Here is a 21269-nt window from a genome sequence, read left to right on the forward strand (position 1 = left end):
CTACAGCAGGGCCCAAAGTGCTTTTGGGCTCCAGTAGTGGCCTATAAGCTGATACAGACCAGCACCCTGACTTCCTGTGCCCTTAACCCAATCCATTCTGTCTCCAAGTTACATGGCCCGTCTACAGCCCCACTTGCCACAGTACAACCAGCTGGCTGTCCACCCTAGCACTTATGCCCGTGCCTTCCAACTGACAGGCCACCAAGCCATCTTGTTCTGTCTACCCAGTCACCCACCCCATTATCACCTCTTCCTAACATGTGCCTGTCGACCCTCACACCCACCCACCATCCCTTTATATTCCCTGCCTCTTTTCTGATACATGCTACCCTTAGCATCATTTTGAGCTTCATCTGAGTGACTTTCTACAATGTGGTGGGGGAGGTAGGGAGGCCTAGGTAATGCCTGGGGTAGGGGGCTGGAACAAATGCTGAGGTATGGTGTGTACAGATGTTGGAGTTGGCAGATTCTTGAGAGAGGCTGTGTGAGATCCCTACTGGTGTTCCTGTCCATTGAGCTCCAGCCCAGGGTCCCACTACAGGGACTCTGAGGCTGAGGTGGCCTCTACACGGGGTGAGCATGAGCTCCCAGGGGGACCCCCTTGGCCTCAGGAGCCAGGCAGAGTAGAGCAGCTCCCAGGGACACCTAGGTGAGCAAGGTGGTTGTTGGGAGCCATAGAGGAGCAGAGACCAGGAGGGCCATGGGGCTTAAAACAGGGCCCTAACTGGTCCCCCTTTCCAGGGCTTGGAGCAGTAGAGCAGGGTGAGGTAGAGCAGGGCAGATCCAGGCCTACACAGGGTTGACCTTATTCTGCTTTTTTCTCATGTAGGTAGGGAACCTTGGTCTTCTTTTCATGCTCCTGTTTTTTATCTATGCTGCCCTGGGAGTGGAGCTGTTTGGAAGGCTAGGTGAGTAGCCATGCTGTGCCCTTCTCACAAGGTGATACCTATCTCCAGGAAGGTAGCTCTTGTGTCCACCCTCCAACTACACACAGGTCCATGTGCAGTGCAAGGCACTTTAACTGTAATCCATCCCAGGAGGGCAATAAGCCTCCTGCTATATCCTCAACCTCTACCTACTCTTTACCTTCATCACTTAGAGCAGGTGCACATGCTCATTTGCCTGTGCATACATAGGCATGTCCATTCAGAGGCATGCTCCCAGACCTGTGATGCTAAGACATAACTGTACACATGTCCACACTCCAACCAGCCAGCCAGGGCCACATTCAAGAGTAAATTAGTTGGAAAACGGGTACATACTAATATGTGTGCATGCCTCACCCCAGGAGACATATTGCCAGTGGTATGTCCTTCTGGACTGTCACTTAGGACAAGTGTAAGACCTGCCTACCCCCTTCTTGACTAGGCTAGGTGGGTGACTCTCCACAGGCAGCCCACTCACTGCTGGGCCCTTCTGGCTACAGGGATCTCCCCCTGCACCACGCCCCCAAAGCTAGGTCTGACAACTCCTGAGCCAGACTCAGCAGTCAGGGCACCTTGTGTTCCAGAAAGGCTCCATTACTCGGTATCCACCAGCCAGAGGCCAGGCCTAGGGCTCAAGAGTACATGGAAACTCAGGTAGAATTATCTGCTGAGAATGCCTTAGTGCAGGACAGCTACAGAGGCCTTGCCCCAGGTTCCAGCCCTCACCCCAGCCATTCCCTTACCACGATGTGGTCTGCTGACCTTGCCCCAGGCCAGCAGAGACAGGGCTGCTCCTGACCATGTGGGGCCTCTCCTTGCAGAGTGCAGTGAGGACAATCCCTGTGAGGGCCTCAGCAGGCATGCCACCTTCACCAACTTCGGCATGGCCTTCCTCACGCTATTTCGAGTGTCAACTGGAGACAACTGGAATGGGATCATGAAGGTAACTATGGGGCTGCCCTCCCGCACTTTCCAGCCCTGGCAGGGAGGGAGGACAGAGCCAAGACTGTGTTGCCTACCCCAGGACACTCTGCGTGAGTGCTCCCGTGAGGACAAGCACTGCCTCAGCTACCTGCCAGCGCTCTCGCCTGTCTACTTTGTTACCTTTGTGCTGGTGGCCCAGTTTGTGCTGGTTAATGTGGTGGTGGCTGTGCTCATGAAGCACCTGGAGGAAAGCAACAAGGAGGCCCGAGAGGATGCCGAGATGGACGCTGAGATCGAACTAGAGATGGCGCAAGGGTCGGCTTCCCAGTCCCCTCCCGCAGCACAGGTGAGGCTGCCCAGGGACCTAGGGTGATCCCAGGGGTTCTGGGGATGCTGCTAAGCTGACATAGACAGCCTCCCTCATCATAGGAAAGACCAGGCACCCAGCCAGACACCCCGAACCTCCTGGTTGTGCGCAAAGTGTCAGTGTCCAGGATGCTATCGCTGCCCAATGACAGCTACATGTTCCGGCCTGTGGCACCAGCTGCTGCCCCCCAACCTCACCCACTGCAGGAGGTGGAGATGGAGACCTATGCGGGCAATGCCCCCTCGGGTATGGACTCTTGCAGGGGCAGCCAGGGAAATAGGACCAGGTGGGAGACAAGATTGGGTGGGCAGGAAACTGGGCAGGATGGAAGGGAGAATGGGAGAGGATGGGAGGGAAGATGGGGCCAGGCCCACAGGCCATACAGTTCAGATGTGTGTCGTCACCTCCCCCCCCCAGGCCCAGTCACATCTGATCACTTGCCATCCCTGGAGCCCTGTGCCTCCCTCCAGGTCCCATCGACTGCATCCTCCCCAGCCAGGGGCAGTGACTCCCTTCGTGCCCTGTCCCCACAGGGTACACCCCGCTCCCTGAGCCTCACTCGGATACTCTGCAGACAGGTAGGGGAAGCCTTCATCCCACACGCCTCAGGAGCTCCACAGGGTTCTTTCCTCCATTTCGAGGGTGAACAAGATGGAAACCCAAGAGGGCATGTCCTGTGTCTTTGGGGCTTGGAGTTTTCCATCTCCACTTGATGTTGTCTCAGGCCCTCAACCAGATGTCTCAGCATAGTCCATTAACAGTTCAGCTGTGGTGGTAGAGCTCCTCACAAGGATTCAAGTCCCTTTCTTAGGCAGCAGTCTTAGGCCCCCACCTTTCCTTCCTCTCCTCAATTCCCACTACCTGGCACAAAAGCCTCTTACAACATGGGAGCTCTTGGGAGCATCCTATTCTCATGATGCCAAGCTGGGTTGTGGGGCTAAAGAGTGGGAAGGTGACATGGTCCCTCAAGGTTCCCTGGGCCCTGACAGGCTCTATCTCCAGGATCTTAGCCCTCCCAAGCCTCTCTTCCATGAACCCACAGTGTGGAAGGGGCATCTTCTGAGGCTTTATAGGTCACTGGGGAAGACCAAGATCTGGGATGTTCACACCAACAGCTCCTAGTCCCATCTCACCCTGCGTCCCCAGCCTGGAGGGTGAGGGCCGGACCTGGAGTGCTGCCCACCCTGACTCCCCCCACCCCGCCCAGGGCCCAGATAGGGAAGGATATCTGGGATACTGGGTGCTGAACAAGGTTTAATATCTAACTTGGACCTCTATGCCATTTCAGGAGGCCGTGCACACCGAGTCCCTGGAAGGGCAGGTTAAAGACCCTAGAGACAGCATCCCAGACTACACAGAACCTGCCAAAAATTCCCCTGTGAAGCAAGTGTCTCTGGGCTCCCTGCAGTCCCCTCCATGCTCTCCAAGGCCCACCAGTGTCCGTACTCGCAAGCACACCTTTGGGCAGCACTGCATCTCTAGCCACTCTCCCACTCTGGTTGGAGATGAGGCTGAAGCAGCAGACCCAACAGACGAGGAGGTCAGCCACATCACCAGCTCAGCCCACCCCTGGCCAGCTACTGAGTCCCACAGCCCGGAAGCCTCCCCTGCAGCCTCCCCTGTGGCCCAAGGAGCAGTGGGCAGTGGGCAGGACCCACACAGGTTCTGCAGTCTAGATGCTCAGAGCTTCCTGGACAAGCCAGGTCGGGCAGATGCACAAAGGTGGTCCTCAATGGAACTGGACATTGGGGACAGCCACCTAGAGTCTGGGGAGGTGAGGTGCCGGACCTCAGAGCTCGAGCCAGCTCTGGGGACACGAAGGAAGAAGAAGATGAGCCCCCCCTGCATCTCTGTTGAGCCTCCCACTGAGGATGAGGGCTCCTCCCGTCCCCCTGCAGCAGAAGGCAGCAACACTACCCTGAGGCGCCGAACCCCATCCTGTGAGGCTGTCCTCCACAGGGACTGCCTAGAGCCTGCAGAGGGCCCAGGCACTGGAGGGGACCCTATAGCCAAGGGTGAGCGCTGGGCCCAGGCCTCCTGCCGGGCAGAACTCTTGACTGTCCCTAACTTTGCCTTTGAGCCTCTGGACATGGGGGGCCCTGGTAGAGACTCTTTCTTGGACAGTGACCACAATGTGACCCCCGAAATGAGAGCTTCCTCCTCGGGGGCCATAGTACCTCTAGTACACCATGAAACTGAACTTCCTGTACCCTCTGGTGACCCCCCAGAGAAGGGGCGGGGACTGTACTTCACTGTGCCCCAGACCCCTTTGAAGAAACCAGGGTCTCCTCCAATTACCCCTGCCCCAGATGACAGTGCAGACAAGCCAGTGTAGATCAGGCTGTGTGTACACAGGGCTTTGGCACTGGGGTTAGTGGCTCCTGGTAGGATGGTAACCCCAGGTAAGGCCATGAGTGGACCTTGGCTCAGGCCCCACTGAGGCAGAGGGGCCCAGGGGAGATGTCAGCCCAGGAGAGGTGGCAAGTGTTCAGTCTCTGCACAGGAACAGCATTGGGCCCCATGAGCCTCCCTCGTGGTGATTCAGGTTTGGGTTTTCCTGAGTTTTACCACCACCATCTGAAGTCATAACAGGACCAGGTCAAGCAGTCTCAGGAGGAGAGGCCGTGTCCTGGAAAGGACCAAAAATTCCTCATGGCCAGGAGGGTACCACAGGTCTGACCCATGGATTTCCATAAGGAGCACACACGCTTGAGTCTCTGTGCCCTGATAGGCAGACATTCGGTCCCACAGCCACCACAACCAATATCACCTTTGCTCACAGTCTGAGTTCTTGTCCATCATTCAGCATTTTTAGCTCCTACACCACCCGTGACCCCCAATCCATCTGCTTAGGTGTTCAGAAACTTCCCAGTGATGCTGGGAAGGACCACATCACCAAGGAGTCCTGACCCACGCAATAAGACATCACAGTTCCATTGTAATGGGGCTTCCCCTCCATCCCAAGCAGTTGACCTTGACATTCATTTGACATCTGTTTGGTTTGTTTCATCTGTTTTATAAATTCAGGTTAAATGTCGCAATAATCCGATGCAGAAAACTTGGCTTCTTAAGTCAAGGAAAAGGGGAGGGATGGGGCAGAGCAAAGCTGAATAAATACTAACTTATTTAAGAAACATTTAGATGGCAGCATCTGAGTCAGGGGCCTGAAGTTGGGTGGGAGGGAGAGTCCAGTCAGGCTCTACCCAGCCAACACTTGGCCACCAGGACTCCAGAGACCAACAGCAAGAGGAAGCCAGGCAGGAAGAGGCCAGCCAGGAGGGGAATACAGGGGAGTGCCTGCATTCCTGAGTTCCCTAATTCCGGGATGTGGTGGTGGATCCAGTTTACGTAGACAGTGACCCGAGCATAGACACCAGGCCGGTCAGGGCGGCCACAACCCTCACCCCAGCTAACAACACCAGCCTGCTGCCAGGACCCAGCCGCCTGGCAGACCAGTGGCCCACCAGAGTCATCCTGCAGGACAGGTCAGGGTAAGGATGGAATACTAAGGACTTGGAGGCCCTCACCAGGATCTGCCATCCTCTGTTCCCAGCCAGCTCACCTGGCAGGCATCCCCAGGGCCCCTGGCACACAGCATGTCTGGCTGGATGATACTGCCGTTGGAACTGGTGTAGGCCTGACTGCAGGTCTCTGTATCTACCACGGAGACTTCTGCTTCCTGCAGGTTGTATGGAGGTTTCAGAGGCTCTGAGGAAAAGGAAGGCTCAGGAGAAGTTGAGGCATCCAGCCCTACCCTGGCGGGAGTTGGGGAGGGGCACATCTTTACTCTATTACCTCCCACCATGGTGGCCTTGTCACCCCGAGTCTGTAAGTCAGACTTGAGAATCTTGATTAAGATCAACATGTTATTGACTCCTAAGGGCAGGGATGACTGTTAGGAGCAAGTGGTGGCACCAGTGGATCCTGTTCCTCAGGTGGCCCTTGCCTTCCTTTGACCCCATCGGGGAGGGTTACAGAAGGAGCTCCTTACCTCCCTCCCTCGTGTGGCCCCAGCCTGTCACCCAGCACTGCATCCCAGGGTGGAAGTTAGCTGAGGCTTCTGGGAGGCACACAGGCCAAACCCAGTTGGAGAGGACCACAGGGGTGCCCAGCTGCACCAGGGCAATGTCCCCACTGGACCCTGGTGGTCCTGGGGGGTTGGAGTACAGGATGATCTGCTTCACAGTGGAGAAATTAGGAGAAAGGGTGATGGTCAGCTCTCCCAGGTGCACCTGGTAATCTGATGAATTCAAGGACCTAGGAGGAGAGAGATGTAGGTGGCCCCTGCCTTTGACAGTAGCCCACCCAGTCCCCACCCCTGCCAGTATCTGATGCCCCACTCCTCTCTCCTCAGCTGCAGGTGCAGAAGCAGCTTCTGTGTGCACATGACCTGAGCCTGGCAGCATTTCTCATTCCAGGGCCCAAGGATAGCACTCTGGGGTCCTGACACCCCTCTCCAGTACACTGGAGGCCAACAACTCTCCTGAGACTCAGAAGGGCTGGTCAAGAGGTGTGCAGCTGTAGGAACTGCTTGCAGCTAACTTGGCTTAGAAATTTTTCCAATACAGGCTGTTCAAGTGGCCAGAAACGCCCTAAGGTCCTCCTATTCTACTGGTAGAAGTGGGAGAGGGGGCCCCACCCCCACTGGGGCAGAACACTGCCACATCAGGTGGGTGGGCCTTAATGCAGTGTTCTCTTTTCATTACAGAGGAAATCCTGAATCCAAAGGTGAGTCACCTGGTCTTGTTTGCTGCCTCTGCCCCATAGGCTTGGACAGTCAGGCCTCACCAGATCACTTACCCAGAGAAGCAGTGTGCAGCAGTGAGCACCCATTCTGGGTTGAGCAGGGACCCTCCACACACATGCACCTTTTGTAGACGGAGGCTGGCCTGCCATGGCCAGGCACCAGCTGGGGCAGCATGGCCTCCCACGATTTTGCTCCCTGCACCTGAAACCTTGGGCTGGCCACACCCTGAGCCAGAGGAGAAGCCATTGGCTGGGGAATGCCAGAGGCTGGCTTTCTGCCCAGTGCCCTCTGGGAAGCTCTCTCTGACAACTTCCCTTTTAAGCTTCTTGGGGATCCTTTCATGTCTCAGCTCCCCACCAGCTGGACCCTCCCCAGAAGCATTATATACAGAAAAAAAAGGTACCCTAGAAATAACTTGTGGGCCTTGGTTTCTGAACACTATGCTCTACAGGATGTAGCAGGGCTTCTTAGAGAGATGACTGAGTGGGGCTGGAACAAGCAGCTCACTGCCCAGGAAGCAAGGGGGTGAAGAGGGGCTCAGAGTGATGGGACCAATGAAGGCCCAAGAGGTAGGGGAGGGATGTCTTCTTGGAGGAGGGCAGGGTTTCCTTTTGTAGTGACAAATGTTTGGAACATAGAGGTAGTGTTACAAAACACTAGGAATGTGCTAAATGCTGCCAAATGTATCCTGGCTAAAATTGATGTAAATTTTACCTCAACCAATTTTTTTAAAATGAAGATATAGAGGCCATCCCACAGGGGCTTCACTGGCAAGTTCTAATAGATTAAGAGCTATACAACAGAATAAAATAGGAAATTGAGTCCACACTGATAAAAGATGGAAGCAGACAGGGCATTCCTCACCCAGAATCCCAGATAAGTCCTAAGGAGGGTTAGTGAGTCTCCCAAGAACAGCATCAGTGGAAGAAAGGGGTGGACTGTGAGGGGCAGCAGGTTACACAGGAGAGTCAAAGTAGCGCCTGAAGATAGAAAGTATCCACAACAGGGAGAGGTGCAGCTTTGCAGGTGAAGCTGGCCTGTGTTCCCTCAGCTTGGATACCAGAGAGGAGATGCCTGTGACAAAGCACCTGGACTCCCTGGGCCTTCAGGTCACCCTCCCCAATCATAGACACTGTCCTCTCCGGGGTCTGCCTACCTCTTTAATCCTAGAACATCTGTTGAGAACATACCTGACTGCAGAGCCTCATGGGAGATACCTGAGGGATGGAGACAGAAGGGTGAAGGGGACTGTCCCTGGAAAGGACTTCCAGCAGTCCCGAGTACTACCCCCTAAGTCCCAGGATGGCCCTAATGTAAGGTGCAAAGCCAGGATCTAATCATGTAGGTGGGGCCCTGCCAGGTGGCCAGCTGTCGTCCTAGGCCCAGGGCAGGGTGAGACCAGCAGCCATTGGCCGTAAATGGCAGCTGGGAGGCACTGAATGCTATCTTGGCCTCAGACCCCACGACCTCTGAGTCCCCCTTAAGAAAGGTCTTACCAGGGTCTGGAGCTGCAGGTGCCCCCACCCCCACCCCAGGCCTCTGTCTCCAGCACTGACTGCCAGACCACCCAGTTGAGGGGCCCAGACTGAGCACATCACAAGGCCCACCATGAGAAGCCTGGCATTTGTTCTAAGCCTAGACTTCAAGGCACCTGCTCCCTCAGCAGGGCTCCCAGCTCTCTCAGACCTCCAACTCAGTGGCTAGTGAAAAATACTATGAATTGGGACTGGAAAGATGGCTCAGTGGTTAAGAACACTGACTGTTCTTACAGAAGACCCGGGTTCATATCCCAGCACCCACATGGCAGCTAACAACTGTCCATAACTCCAGTTCTAGGGGATCCAACAGCCTCTGTCCTCCGCGGGCATTGCACGACACGGGTGCACTTACATGCAGGCAATACATGCATACACATAAAATAAAAATAATAAATAAAAAGAAAAATACTATGAATCCAGGGGGAGGCTGGGAGAGGAAACAGGCCTACCTCACCCCAAGACAAGATACAAATACGATGCCTCAGTAACCCCAGATCAATTCCTTACCAGGAAGAGCCAGAAACAGTAGGAAGCCACAGGGTCCCAGGTCCATGGCATCTGCCCATAGCAAGGACAGGACTGCCCCCTTCCCCTGGCCAGCCCTGGACCTGCAGGGTGGGGTGGGGTGCGGTGGGTGGGGTGGGGTGGGATTGGCCTATTTGCTGTAAGGCAGGAGGGAGACGGAAGCAGGTTCTCCACCTGATCCTGTTCATACCACAGGGAGGGGCCCTCTACTTGTCTACATAGGGGCCACCCAGCCTTGGCAGCAAGGGACCAGTTCACAGAATACTACAGGGACAGGTTGGTACACAGTTGTCCCCACTACAATCTGAGCTTCTCTTTCCCAGTGTGGAGAGAGGCAGTGCCACCTTGGTTCCCGCAGGACAGGCTTTCCCCATCCTCTGAGAGCCCAGCCTCCAGGACTCCTCTGAAGGGTCCTAGCCTGAGGCCTGGGGGAGGAAGCCCAGGCCTCTCTAACAACACACCCTCCTCAATGTCCCTGTTCCAACATCCAAACCTGGGTCTCCTGACTCCACCCCAGTCAGAGGGGCCAAGTCCTCTAGTTACCTAAGCAGGGTTTCCTATCTGACCTGATAACCAGCTGACCAGGGGTGTGGCTAAAGCCTGGAATCTTCCCCAGCTCCGAATCACAGGACGGGGTTGGAGGGTATCACTGACCCTCCAGGTGAGGGATCCCCTCTTAGATATGGGGAAACAGCCAGAGGAGAGTTGCTCAGCCCTTCAGGATGTAACATCACAGCTCAGGTTTGGCCTACTTCATACACACCTGTCCCACAATCAAGGCTCGAGTGCAGGTTAAATGTTTGACCTAGTAATGAATAAGGGCAGTATCTGCCCACCCTCTGTGACAGGCAGGACCCTGCCTCCCTCAGGTGACTGCACACCTGAGAAGGAACTGTTGGGAACATGGGACCTACCAGTTTAGCCCAGTTGAGCCTAGCACAGGCAGATAGTGATCCAAGAGCCTGATGTCACCCAGGTCTTTATGGAATCATATCCTTTAAATCTTGACCATACAAACTCTCCAAATCCTCACAGGAGGGGACTTCAGGACCCTCACCTGTCCTACCTCCACTTATCTTTGGTGTTGTGAACTGCATCTCCCTATGTACACCATCATCTGACTCCCCAAAGAGCCCTCAACATTCATCCCAGGCCGGCTGTCCAGGCTGGAACTCCATCCATGGATCCTCTCTCCAAAGTATGACAGTGGTGGCTTCTTGTGTACACTGGGCAGAAAAGCAACGGGAGGGACAGCATGGCCCTGGAAACACCTTCACCTACATACACACACACACACACACACACACACACACAGAGAGAGAGACACACAGACAAACAGACAGACAGACAGACACACACACACACACACATACACACACACATACACACACCTGCAAGGGTCACCTATAACTTGACTCAGGAGAACCAGGGCTTAGGACTGCATCTATCTGAAGTGGCCTGATTACCTGGGCACTAGCCTCTGACTGAGACAAGGATTTGGGCCCTGGTTCCCCAAAGTTCCCAACATGGCCTGGCCCTGTAGCCAATGGCCTAGATGAGACCAACAGTCATTTTTATCTGTTAACTGGCCCTGGGTTGAGTGTCTCTGAGATCCAGGATCAGACAAGAGGAAAACCCAGCAGGAAGCCAGGCTGCCCTGCCCTCCCACCTGCCTGTCCCCATTTTCTTCCTGACCCTGCCTGTTGCAGCTGCTTCTGGGAATCTTAGTCCATCTCCCACCCTGCATGGCTTCCACTAAAGGACTGGCTAAATGAGCTTATCTGATGGAGCATTTTTACCCATCAGCATCCATAGAGACTCTGGGAGAATGAGATGGGTGGGAGGGAGGCATGTTTTATCTTTTTTTATGATGGGTATATATTATATTTGACATTAAATATAAAAACCAAGAATAATGAAGAAACTGAACTATGGGCTACAGGGTCAGAGGTCAGGAGAAGGACCTAGTAGGCACTTTAGAAACTCCCCTGGAAGAACAGAGGTCATTTCCAGAGGCCCTGCAGCTGGAACTTGGGTCTTTGCAACTGACAACTGGGAAGAAAACCTAGACTCAAAAATCTTTTTAGAGGGGGCTGGAGAGTTGGCTCAATGGTTAAGAGCACTGGTTGTTCTTGCAGAATCTCAGCACCAACATGACAGCTAACAACTGTCTGTAACTTCAGTTCCAGGGAATCCGACAGTCTCTTCTGTCCTCCACGGGCATTGCACAACACGGGTGCACTTACCTACACACAGGAAATACATATAGACACATAAAATAAAAGTAATAAATAAAAAATTAAATTAAAAAAAGCATAAAAGGGGCTTAAATGTATGAAAGAACCTGAAGCCAGAGCTGCTTGACAGGCAGGATCAGGAAGTGTGCTAAAGGGAATATGAGCTTCCTAGGCTGGCACACCTGGGGCCCTGTGGGGTTCGTGCAACTTGGGGATGGGTGACCTTGCCAGTTCTGTGAACACAGAACAAATATAGGGGCTAGAAACTAGGAGAAGATCTGCCTGGGAGCCACACACTAAAAAGAACCATGGGGCATCTGGGTCCCTGATCTGAGAGTCATGTGAAATCAGAACTGCCTGACCCAGTGAGAAATAACCATGAGCACTGACAGGTTTGGAGCAGACAGGTGATCAGGCATGTCAGAGGAGAGGTATGTAGGACCCGTGTTAGCTGTTAGAGGACTGAGCAGCATGGGTAAGATGCCACCTGGCATTGGATGGGGACAACTGAACTCATGTCACAGTCAAGAGTAAGAGCTCTGTCCAAAAGAAGGTTGACCATTGGCAGTAATCATAAAAATGAAGATGTTATCCTGACCCAATGCTACCTGCCATATAGAGTGGCCAAAATGGAGGACAAGGGGAACAAAGAACAGCGTTGCTGGGATGCAAATGTAAAACACAGGTGATGTTCTAACAAACAGAAGATGAGCATTCCAAGACTCAACCACTCCCCTTGCCAGAATGCTTCAGATGTGGGTACCTGGGTGCACAGGAGCAGCCATGACCCACAACCCACCCCAACACACACACACACACACACACACACACACACACACACACACACACAAACCCACAGAATCCTGGGAGCCTAGAATGGGAGCATCCCAAGGCAAAGTCCACCATAGCAGCCAGATTTGACCACTGTCTGGAATTCTTTTTTGTTTTAGTGGTTTTGAGACAGAGTCTCATGTATTCCAGGCTGACCTTGAACTGGATGAACTTAAACTCTGTGTCCTCCTGCCTCCACATCCCTAGTGCTGGGATTTCAGGTGTATACCACCATACTTGGTTTATGTAGTGCTGGGGACCAAACCCAGGGTTTTGTGCATGCTAAGCAAACACTGTTGGGGCTACAGCCCCAACTCCCACCATGAGGGATTCTGTACAACAGGAGCCATAATGGCCTAGACTTCATGCAGAAGCATGGTATTTTCTTTTTTTAATATTTTATTATTTTATGTGTATGAGTGTATTGCCTGCATGTATGTAAGTGTACCCATGTTGTGCAATGTCCGCAAGGACAGAAGAGGCCATTGGATCCCCTGGAACTGGAGTTATGGACAGTTGTTAGCTGCCATGTGGGTGCTGGGATTCAAACCTAGGTCTTCTGCAAGAACAACCAGTGTTCTTAACCGCTGAGCCATCTCTCCAGCCCAAAGAAGCATGATATTTTCACAAATATGTTTTATATACCTGTCAGTCAGTCATGGAACTGTTAATCAGGTAAAGAGGGTGTCTTTTGTCATTTCAGAATCAAGATGACAGAGGAATGGTTAAGTGAGGGAGGAGTGTGGGCTGACCATGCTTCATTTCTTGGCTCAGTTATAGAGAGCTGGGCTGTCCTCTACATTGATTTTTTAAGGTATCCATGTTGCTCCCTGTTTCTCAAGCACATGACACCACTCACACAAAAGAGATGAGTTTGTGGGTAGGTGAGATGGCTCGGTGGTAAAGGAGTTTGCTGTGAAGTCTTGGTGACCTGAGTTTGATTCCCAGAACCTACATAAACGTGGAAGGAAACTCCACAAAATGCTTCTCTGTCCTCCACATATGCACACACACACAGTAATAATAATAGGCCGGGCACGGTGGTGCACACCTTTAATCCCAGCACTTGGGAGGCAGAGACAGGCGGATCTCAGTGAGTTCAAGGCCAGCCTGGTCTACATAGTAAGTTCCAGGATACTGTAGCTGGGGCTACAGGGAGACCCTGTCTCAAAAAGACCAAAAACAAAACAATTTGAGACAGGGTCTCCTTGTAGCCCCAGCTGGCCTGGAACTTACTATGTAGACCAGGCTGGCCTTGAACTTACAGAGATCCTCCTGCCTCTGCCTCCCAAGTGCTGGGATTAAAGGTGTGCACCACAATGCCCAACTTTTTTAATAATAATAATCTTATTTTTAAAAATAAATGAGTTTGTGTGGAGAGAAGTCAGTCTTGGGGACAAGGAGATTGTGAGATGGCTTCACCCCACTGCAACATGCCAAGCCTTGTGGGCTGGGACCCCACAGTTCCAGTAACAACAGTGACCTGCCTAGGACTGTTTGTCCCCAGTGACACCCACAATGAGAAACACATCAATGCATACAGCTGCTTTTCATGCACTTTAATGAGCCACAGCAGAGAGTGAGCACCCAGTGAAGCTACTTTAGGCAGAAGGTAAAGGGACAGGCATGGCCAGGGGCTCAGGTGGAACAGAGTGGGGACTTAGAGTGGGGCTCAGATGGAGAGCCAGGGGGACAAGGAAGGCAGGGGTGCCACCTAAGCAGAAAGCAGCACATTAGGAACTACAGGGGGCTAGTTCTCCCTTGTCCCTTAAGGCAGCTCAGGAGTCCTTGGGGACATACCAGTGGATCCAGTCCAAGTAATAGGTGACTCAGGTATAGATGCCAGGTTTGTTGGGCTGTGTACAGCCCTCGCCCCAGCTGACCACACCTGCTTGCAGCCAGGTGCCCTTCACCTTGCAGACCAGCGGCCCCCCGGAATCACCCTGGGGAGGACAGAAATCAGTACTCCATATTGAGGCTGGGTAGGGGTGGGGTGCAGGGAGACAAGGCCCACCTGGCAGGAATCGCTCCTGCTATTTCCAGCACACAGCATGTCATGATGGACAATGTGAACGTTGTCCCCCATGTAGAGGCCAGAGTGATACTTCAAGTCACAGAGACCGTTTTCCACAATGGGGACCTTCACTTGCTTCAGGGGATATGGGAGAGGCTCTGGGGTGAGAGGCAAAGCCTTAGGAGGAAGCTCATCAGTGACCTTCCTTGACCATCCCTTGGCATCCCTGTCCCCCAACACTAGGGTTGTTGTATGACCCAGTCCCCACCCATCTAGCCCTCAGCTGTCCCTGTCACACACCGCCATTATCAATGTCACCCCAGCCTGTCACCCAGCACGTCACCCAGCACAACGTCCCTGAGGGGAAGATCTCTGAGGCAGAGGGCAGGAAGACGGTAGAAATGGTTGGAGACATTCACAGGGTCCTGAAGCTCCAGCAGGACAATGTCCGCCCCACCCTCCACTGTGAAGTAGTTGGGGTGTGCAATGATCCAGCTCACAGGCAGCAGATGGTCCCCATAGTAACAGATGCTGCTCATGAAGTTGCACCCGGAGGAGCTCTGGACTTAGGATGTTCCTGGGAGAGTACAGCCCTGCTTGGAAGGCTCTAGCTTGGGCCTGAACATCACAGCCTCGGGAACACTGGGGATCATGGGAGGGATCCTGAACCCCATCCCACCCTGCAAGACCCAGGGAGACTCACAGTCCCACACAGTGTGCCGCAGTGAGCACCCACTGGGGATGGATGAGGGAGCCTCCACATAAATGTATCCAGAAATTGAAATTGAATCGCAGGCTCACCTGCCAGGGCCACTTATTCTCAGAGGCCTCTCGTCCTCCTATGATGCCCACTTGCTGCAAAGCTGGGCCTAGGGCAGGACAGGGAGCAATCAGCACCTTATCTCACTTCTGCCCTAGGGAAGATAACTCTGGGCTTCTCTGCACCCCACCCCAGTCCATGGACTATGGGAATTAGGGAAGAGGGTCAGGGAAACCCTAAGGCAGGACTCACCAGGGGGCTGTGTGCACCAGGCTGGACAGGAGAGGCAGCACCAGCAGCAGCAGCTTCAGCGTCTGGAAGCAGTGAGGAGGGACAGCATGAACTCAGCTCGGGGGTCAAGGCTGGTCTGGGGTCAGCAGAGTGTAGGGTACAGAATGGACCCAGAGTGTATGGGATAGAGGGAAGGTCCAGCTCAGAAGTGTGGAGTCTCAGGTGTTCCAGGTCACAGGCTTAGCCACTCAGCTTCAGGGTGACATACAGATGTCAGGGGCTCTGGGAGGGAAGTTTACCTTGGCTGTCTCTGATCCTTTCTACCCAGTCTGCTGTCCCCTGACCATTTATCATTCCAGACCAGGGTGGGGTGAGAGGAAGGACATGCTGCCCTCCAACTCAGGCTCTGAGGAAGTGAATGACTCAGATCCAAGGTCCCCATATGACATATGCCCCCACCGCCCAGATACACTCTGGTGACCACAGGTCACAAGGTTGAGTGCACAATCAAACACAGAAACAGCCGCACACCCCCATATGGGGTCTTGATGTTTCAGGCTCTGGAAGACTGAGTTCTGTGATCCAACCAGTCTTTGCTCAGGGTTCACAAGGTCCACTCTGTGTATTTGAGCTTCTGGTGGACTCCACCATGGACAGCACTGCATATTGAGAGTCCTTCTCACTGGGATGGTTGTAGAGATGGGGCTCCTGTCCCCTGCCCAGAGACAAAGAGGATGCCCAAGGAGGCTTGCAGCTCACTGTCACCCTGTAATGACAAACTGACATACTTTAACATGTTTCCCAAGAGGAACACAGACAGGAGACAGTGTCTGTGGGCCACTCAAAAAGGATCAAGGAGGTACAATGGGATAATAGAATCCTCCATCTCAAGTCCTCCAAGTTCTCAGGGTCAGGCACAGCCCTCCTGGGCAGTTTGGGGGAGAGGGTCACATGAGGCCCCTTGTCAGAGTAGGCATCATTCCTGGTAGGGAACAGTACCAAGTGTCCTGGGCACAAGGGGCCCTGCCTCCCTGTCAGACCTAGCTCTGCAGATAAGTCTTGCAGTGTGATCTCCCAGCTTTATCTGTACAGTTCTCCCTGCTAATCTGGGATACCTGCTTATCGCTGGCATCTGAACATCTTCAGCAGAGGGGCAGTGCATGAAAAGGATAGAAATCAAAGAAGAAGCTGCCAGCCTCCCCTTACATACTCCTCTCTAAGCCAGGCCTGTGACTCTTCAGGACTAGGGTTGACCATTGTCGAACCTGTCCGTTCACCCTATCTTCTGGTTCCTCTGGCCTGCACTTCAGGAGTCTCTAGCCTTCTTACCTTGAACTCCAGAACAGCACTAGCCTGACCTCCATTGCCACTCCCTGGATTTTTCTGAGCCCTGCCCTGCCCTCTGAATACACTGGGGACACATTCATCTGGACTCCTTTGGCAGTTCTGAGCAGGCAGAGGCTGTGCTGCTCATTCTCAAACAAGACACCTCACAACTGTCAAGTAGGAAGCTGACAAGACCACAGGAGCCCAGAGGTGGCAGGGTAGAGGGTAAACTAGGAACATACAGGCAGTTCCAGCCCTGCTGGGCCCAGAGGGGCCAGGACATACAGGCACCACTGAATCAGGAGTTCTGGATCCTGGTGCTCCAAGGAATGTTCTGATTGGCTCAGGCTGGAGAGATGGGCCAAGCATCTCTCTAGCACCTCCTCAATTAGAAAAAAATATTTCTGGGGCTAGAGAGATGGCTCAGCAGTTAAAAACACTGACTACTCTTGCAAAGGACCCGGGTTTGATTCCCAGCACCCACATGGCAGCTAACAACTGTTCATTCCAGGGGATCCGATGCCCTCTTCTGACTTCTGTGGGCATTACACAGCATGTGGTATACTTACATGCATTCAGGCAAAACACTCATACACATAAAATAAAAATAAATTTTAAAAAATTGAAACTTGAGGAATGAAGCCAGTGAGATAGCTCCATGGTACCTTTACCTACCCAACCTGATGACCTGAATCGGTTACCCACATGCAGAAGGAGAAAGCCAACTCTTCACAGGTTGTCCTTGGACCTCTATATGTGGGCTGTGGTACACACATGCACACACGCACGCACGCACACACAGAGTAAATACACCAAAAGTAATAAAATAAAATAAAATTTTTAAATGAACTAAAAATTTTAAGGTTTATCTATTTTTATTTTATGTAAATGAGTGTTTGCCTGCAGGTATGTATGTGTACCATGTTCATGCAGTGCCCACAGAGGCCAGAGAGTGTTGTAATCCTCTCCTATAGGTTTATCCAAGTATGCTTCCTCTGTGGGCTACTGGTATACATTGCTGTCCTGCTCCTCCACCTAGCAGAGTTGAGGGCAAAGTTCTCACCCTGGGCCTGTTTAAGGTAACAGTAGCCCTGGCTCCACCCTCATATCAGTCTCCTGGAAGTCTTGCCTCCTCTTCCCATAGGAAAACTCAGGTTGAGAGAGTTCAATTACCTGCCAAGGTCTCATGCAGGAGGGTCTGCCCATCCTGGTTCATCTGCCTCTGTCTACTTCCAAGGTATTGTCATCACACAAAGGAGACCTTAGACCTTTAAACAGTCACTCCTCATTTTTCCTCTCAGTCACTGTAACTACCTCCTGCTTCTTGACTCTATGGATTACTGATTTTAAACTCAAGAGACTGAGGCAAAAGAATCATGAGTTCAGGGCTATCCTATGCTACAGGATAAGTTCTAGACTGGGACAGAGTTATATAGCAAGACCATGTCTCAAACCAAAGATGCAGTGTTTGGCCTCCATGCCAGCACTTGATCATCAGCAGCCTCTACCCTCAAGTATGTGTTAAATGTCTGACTATGCATAATTGAGGAACAGATAAGCCACACCACTGTACCCAGGGCCCGAGCTACACACTGTGACAAGCAGAGCCCTTCCTCCCTTAGATAGCCTCTCACCAGGAGGGTATACCTCAGAAAGTATGGAATCTGCCCTAGCAGATGAGCACAAGGTACTCAGACTGGGAGCCCAAGTCCCTAGCCCAGGCTACCCCTTTCTGGGAATCACAAATCTGATGTTATGGCAGTAGGGGAGTCAGGAACTCAGGGAAACTGGATCCTCTGAGTCCTGATCTCCAGGGCTATCCCTAGGTGCCCACAGATGGAGGAATTAAGGGTCCTTACCTGCCCCAGCACAACTGGCCTCTAGCACCAAAGACCCTAGCTCCTCGTCTTCATCCTGTAATCTGGATGGGAGGCAGAAAGGTGACTCCTGCAAGACTTCTTCCATCATAGACAGTGCTGGCTAATGTCTCCAGCAGCGTCCTGTGGATAACAAATGGATAAGGCAAAGCTACAACCCCTGTCTAATCACAAGAAGCCCTTGGCCCAACCCAGATGAGGCACATTACAACAGCATCTGACTCTGACCAGCAGTCTTCAAGAAAGAGCTTTTTTTTTTTTTTGGTCTTTTTGAGACAGGGTCTCCCTGTAACCCCAGCTGTCCTGGAACTCACTATGTAGACCAGGCTGGCCTTGAACTCACAAGAGAGCCGCCTGCCTCTGCCTCCCAAGTGCTGGGATCAAAGGCCTGAGCCACCATGACCAGCTAGAAAGAGCATTTTTAAAACTCCATTTCCCCTCCACCAGTTACTAGGTATTTACACCAAATTTACACAAAAGTGCCCCAATGGCTAGTCTGATAGCGTCTCTAGAGGGGACAGTAGTGTGGGGAAAGGCATGCATAGCAAAAAAAAAAAAAAAGATGTGACTTGTTATCATGGCTCCCATTGTGATGCCGTCTCACAGTGGTGAAAGATGGCCACATTAGATGTGTCCTCCAGACCCCAGGCTTGTTGTGTAGATAAACTCACAGGAAACAGGTCACATCATGTCTAGGCCTTGCTTTCCTGCACTGCTTTGTATTTTCAGTCTCTCCTGTGATTGTTAATCTCTCCTTCCTTCTACAAGGGCTGAGTTCATCTGCTCTTCTGGTGTCTGAGGCTCTGTCTGAGTTCCTGGTGTCCATGTAAATGTGTATAGTTTTTATTTCCCTCTCAACTCAGCTTTGGCAACACCATGTGTTTTAGTGTGCTGTGTTTTCATTTTCAAACATCTCTGTTATTTCCTAGCTTCTCTTGTGATTTCTTCCTTGGCCTATTAGTTAAGACTGGGTTGTTCAATGTCCAGAATCTTAATTTGCCCCCAGTGGTCCATTAGTCATTACTAGTTTCAACCCAATGTGCTCAAAGAGGACACTTTATACATAATCCTAGAAGCCCCTTCACAGGACCCCCTCCTCCATATCATAGTAGTATGTGGGCCACCCCACTCCCACCAGCCCTGCTCCCTGCAGGTGGCTGGCTCTGGAAGGCTAAGGCTATCTGGGAATCACCTGGCACCTTCATTGAGGCTCTGACAGTTTCCTTGCCCTTGTCCTCTGAGATTCTGCCTCAGGCTAGTGGCCTATAGCACCCACAAAACCAGAACTTCAGTGTTCTGACCTGGAGCGAGTAACCCAGTGCCTGGGCTCACCCTGCCTGCCTGTCTAGAGCTAAATAAGCACAGAAGTCTCATACAGACTGGAGCCCATCTCCTGGGTCTTAGAGGGCCCCAGCCAGATCTTCCTAGGAGCCACCTGGGTTCCAGGGAAACTCCCATAATGTTCATTCTCTCACTCATTCATTCACTCTAAAGTTTTCAGAAAACTAGGAATCTACAGTGAGGTCAAAGAGGTCACTGCCTTGGAACCACTGGTGGATACCCCCAACAGCATGTCTTCTAAAGTCATGGATCCTTTTACTAAGGGTAACTCCATCTCAAAACCTCTGCAACTTGAACCCCAAAATGACTGCTGAATATATTTTGTACTTCTATTAGCTAGATTGAATTTGTTACCTTTCTCTGGTACACTGTGGAGTTTTGATGTTATCAGTTTTGTTACTGATCATATATGAGGAACTTTAATTCTGTTACTGAATATCAAGAGTTAAAATATTGTATTGTAGACTAAGAAAGTCACCTTGAGAGCCTGTTCCACAGGACCTATTAGGTTCATTAGCTCCTTTCCATTGAGCTTCCTCCAGATGAATAACCAGGGTGTCAGGGATCCCATCCAGGACTAGACCTCATTGGCCCAGCGCCAGCCAATCACAGTAGTTCATATCTGAGTGCTACAGATCAGCCCCCCTCCTAGGCTTGAGTCAGTCAGAATATTCTTTGTAGAACCAGAGCCCAGAGACCCTGCTATTATAGGACCTGAATGTCCTGGTTCTTCTGAGCCCCCTCCAGGGCTAGAGTCATTGATGTGTGCCTAGTGTGCTCTCTAGCCACATGCTGAATATTGAGTGTCCTGTCTTGTCAGCCTTAGGCATGAGAGGACCTGTATGTTAGAGAATCAATGGAGAGAAGAGTCACTAAGCAAGATCCCCTCCACCCATCCCATGCTGCCTCCAAGAGTCCAGATGAATATGTCCCTGGGGTATACAAAAGGCAGGGTAGGTCAGGACTCAGAACCCTTAGGCAGCAAGAGGGACCCAGGGAGAGGCAATGAAAGGCTAGGCTTGGATGGAACAAAAGTTCTAGTTGAGGAGAAAGCTGGAGACTCATAATCATCAGGCCAGGGTATACCACAAGGTGAGGTAGGCAGACAAGTAAGGCAGTGAAGGGATGCAGGGGTATTTGGGGGAGTGACTGAGGACAGATTGGTGGCCTCTCTGCTACCTCCCTCCTTTCTGTGTGCTACTCCGCTACTGATGAAGCTCAGGTGCCCACAATAAGCAGGTGCTCTGGGTCAGCAGAGCTGTGCAGATAAAGTCAAGAGGCCTCACTACAGAATTTATCCACAGAACTGGATCAGATGAGACCAGGGGAGGGTTACAGAGCCCCTTCTTGGCCCAGACACTTGGGTCTTGAGTCTGAGTCATCAGAGCCTGGATTGGAGGATCCTTTCTCCACCCCACCTTGGTGTGGAAGGATAAATGGGCAAGGACAGCAGGCTAGGTAGAAAGGAGCAGGGACAGCCAAAGTAAACTCCCCTCCCAGAGCCCCTGACATTTGCGTGTCATCCTAAAGCAAAGTGGCTAAGCTGAGCCTGTGACCTGGAGCACCTGAGACTCTAGACTTCTGAGCTGGACCTGCCCTCTATCTGATAGGCCCTAGTTCCATTC

The 21269-nt window shown here is 52.2% G+C and overlaps 3 protein-coding genes across 3 annotated transcripts in view; 1 reads left to right on the forward strand and 2 right to left on the reverse strand.

The window, feature by feature from the left end:
- The window catches only part of Cacna1h (calcium voltage-gated channel subunit alpha1 H), a 59671-nt gene extending 54320 nt beyond the window's left edge, over nucleotides 1-5351 (forward strand). Inside the window, exons 30-35 of the mRNA XM_008856259.2 lie at nucleotides 830-908; nucleotides 1748-1869; nucleotides 1951-2196; nucleotides 2280-2463; nucleotides 2635-2795; nucleotides 3506-5351. Coding sequence (XP_008854481.2) covers nucleotides 830-908; nucleotides 1748-1869; nucleotides 1951-2196; nucleotides 2280-2463; nucleotides 2635-2795; nucleotides 3506-4552 — 1839 coding nt within the window. The 3' untranslated portion in view covers nucleotides 4553-5351. The remainder of the gene's footprint in view (nucleotides 1-829; nucleotides 909-1747; nucleotides 1870-1950; nucleotides 2197-2279; nucleotides 2464-2634; nucleotides 2796-3505) is intronic.
- A 58-nt stretch (nucleotides 5352-5409) lies between these two features.
- Nucleotides 5410-9055, reverse strand: Tpsg1 (tryptase gamma 1). The gene is made up of 5 exons (XM_008856260.1): nucleotides 9010-9055; nucleotides 7018-7189; nucleotides 6209-6474; nucleotides 5780-5925; nucleotides 5410-5691 (listed from the first exon to the last, which is right to left on the reverse strand). Exons 1-5 carry the CDS (start codon nucleotides 9053-9055, stop codon nucleotides 5410-5412), a joined length of 912 nt encoding a protein of 303 aa, XP_008854482.1.
- A 4584-nt stretch (nucleotides 9056-13639) lies between these two features.
- Nucleotides 13640-15176, reverse strand: LOC103752457 (tryptase beta-2; the record flags this gene model as incomplete). The annotated part of the gene is given in 7 exon segments (XM_017795110.1): nucleotides 13640-14038; nucleotides 14110-14267; nucleotides 14410-14504; nucleotides 14506-14633; nucleotides 14635-14686; nucleotides 14813-14978; nucleotides 15122-15176. Coding segments are annotated over 7 exon segments (819 nt in total), but the record flags the coding sequence as incomplete, so codon positions are not given.
- Nucleotides 15177-21269: the final 6093 nt, after the last annotated feature.

The sequence above is a fragment of the Nannospalax galili genome, unplaced genomic scaffold (assembly GCF_000622305.1).
Source record: "Nannospalax galili isolate Female #2095 unplaced genomic scaffold, S.galili_v1.0 scaffold668, whole genome shotgun sequence".
Taxonomy (NCBI): domain Eukaryota; kingdom Metazoa; phylum Chordata; class Mammalia; order Rodentia; family Spalacidae; genus Nannospalax; species Nannospalax galili.

Excerpts from the sequence above, each read along its gene's own strand:
- Tpsg1 (XM_008856260.1), bottom strand. The coding sequence starts at position 9,055 with ATGGACCTGGGACCCTGTGGCTTCCTACTGTTTCTGGCTCTTCCTG. Across the intron at positions 6,475-7,017 it reads GCTGCACACTGCTTCTCTGG|GTCCTTGAATTCATCAGATT; the intron begins GTAAGTGATCTG and ends CTCTCCTCCTAG. Across the intron at positions 5,926-6,208 it reads GGGCCACACGAGGGAGGGAG|AGCCTCTGAAACCTCCATAC; the intron begins GTAAGGAGCTCC and ends CCTTTTCCTCAG.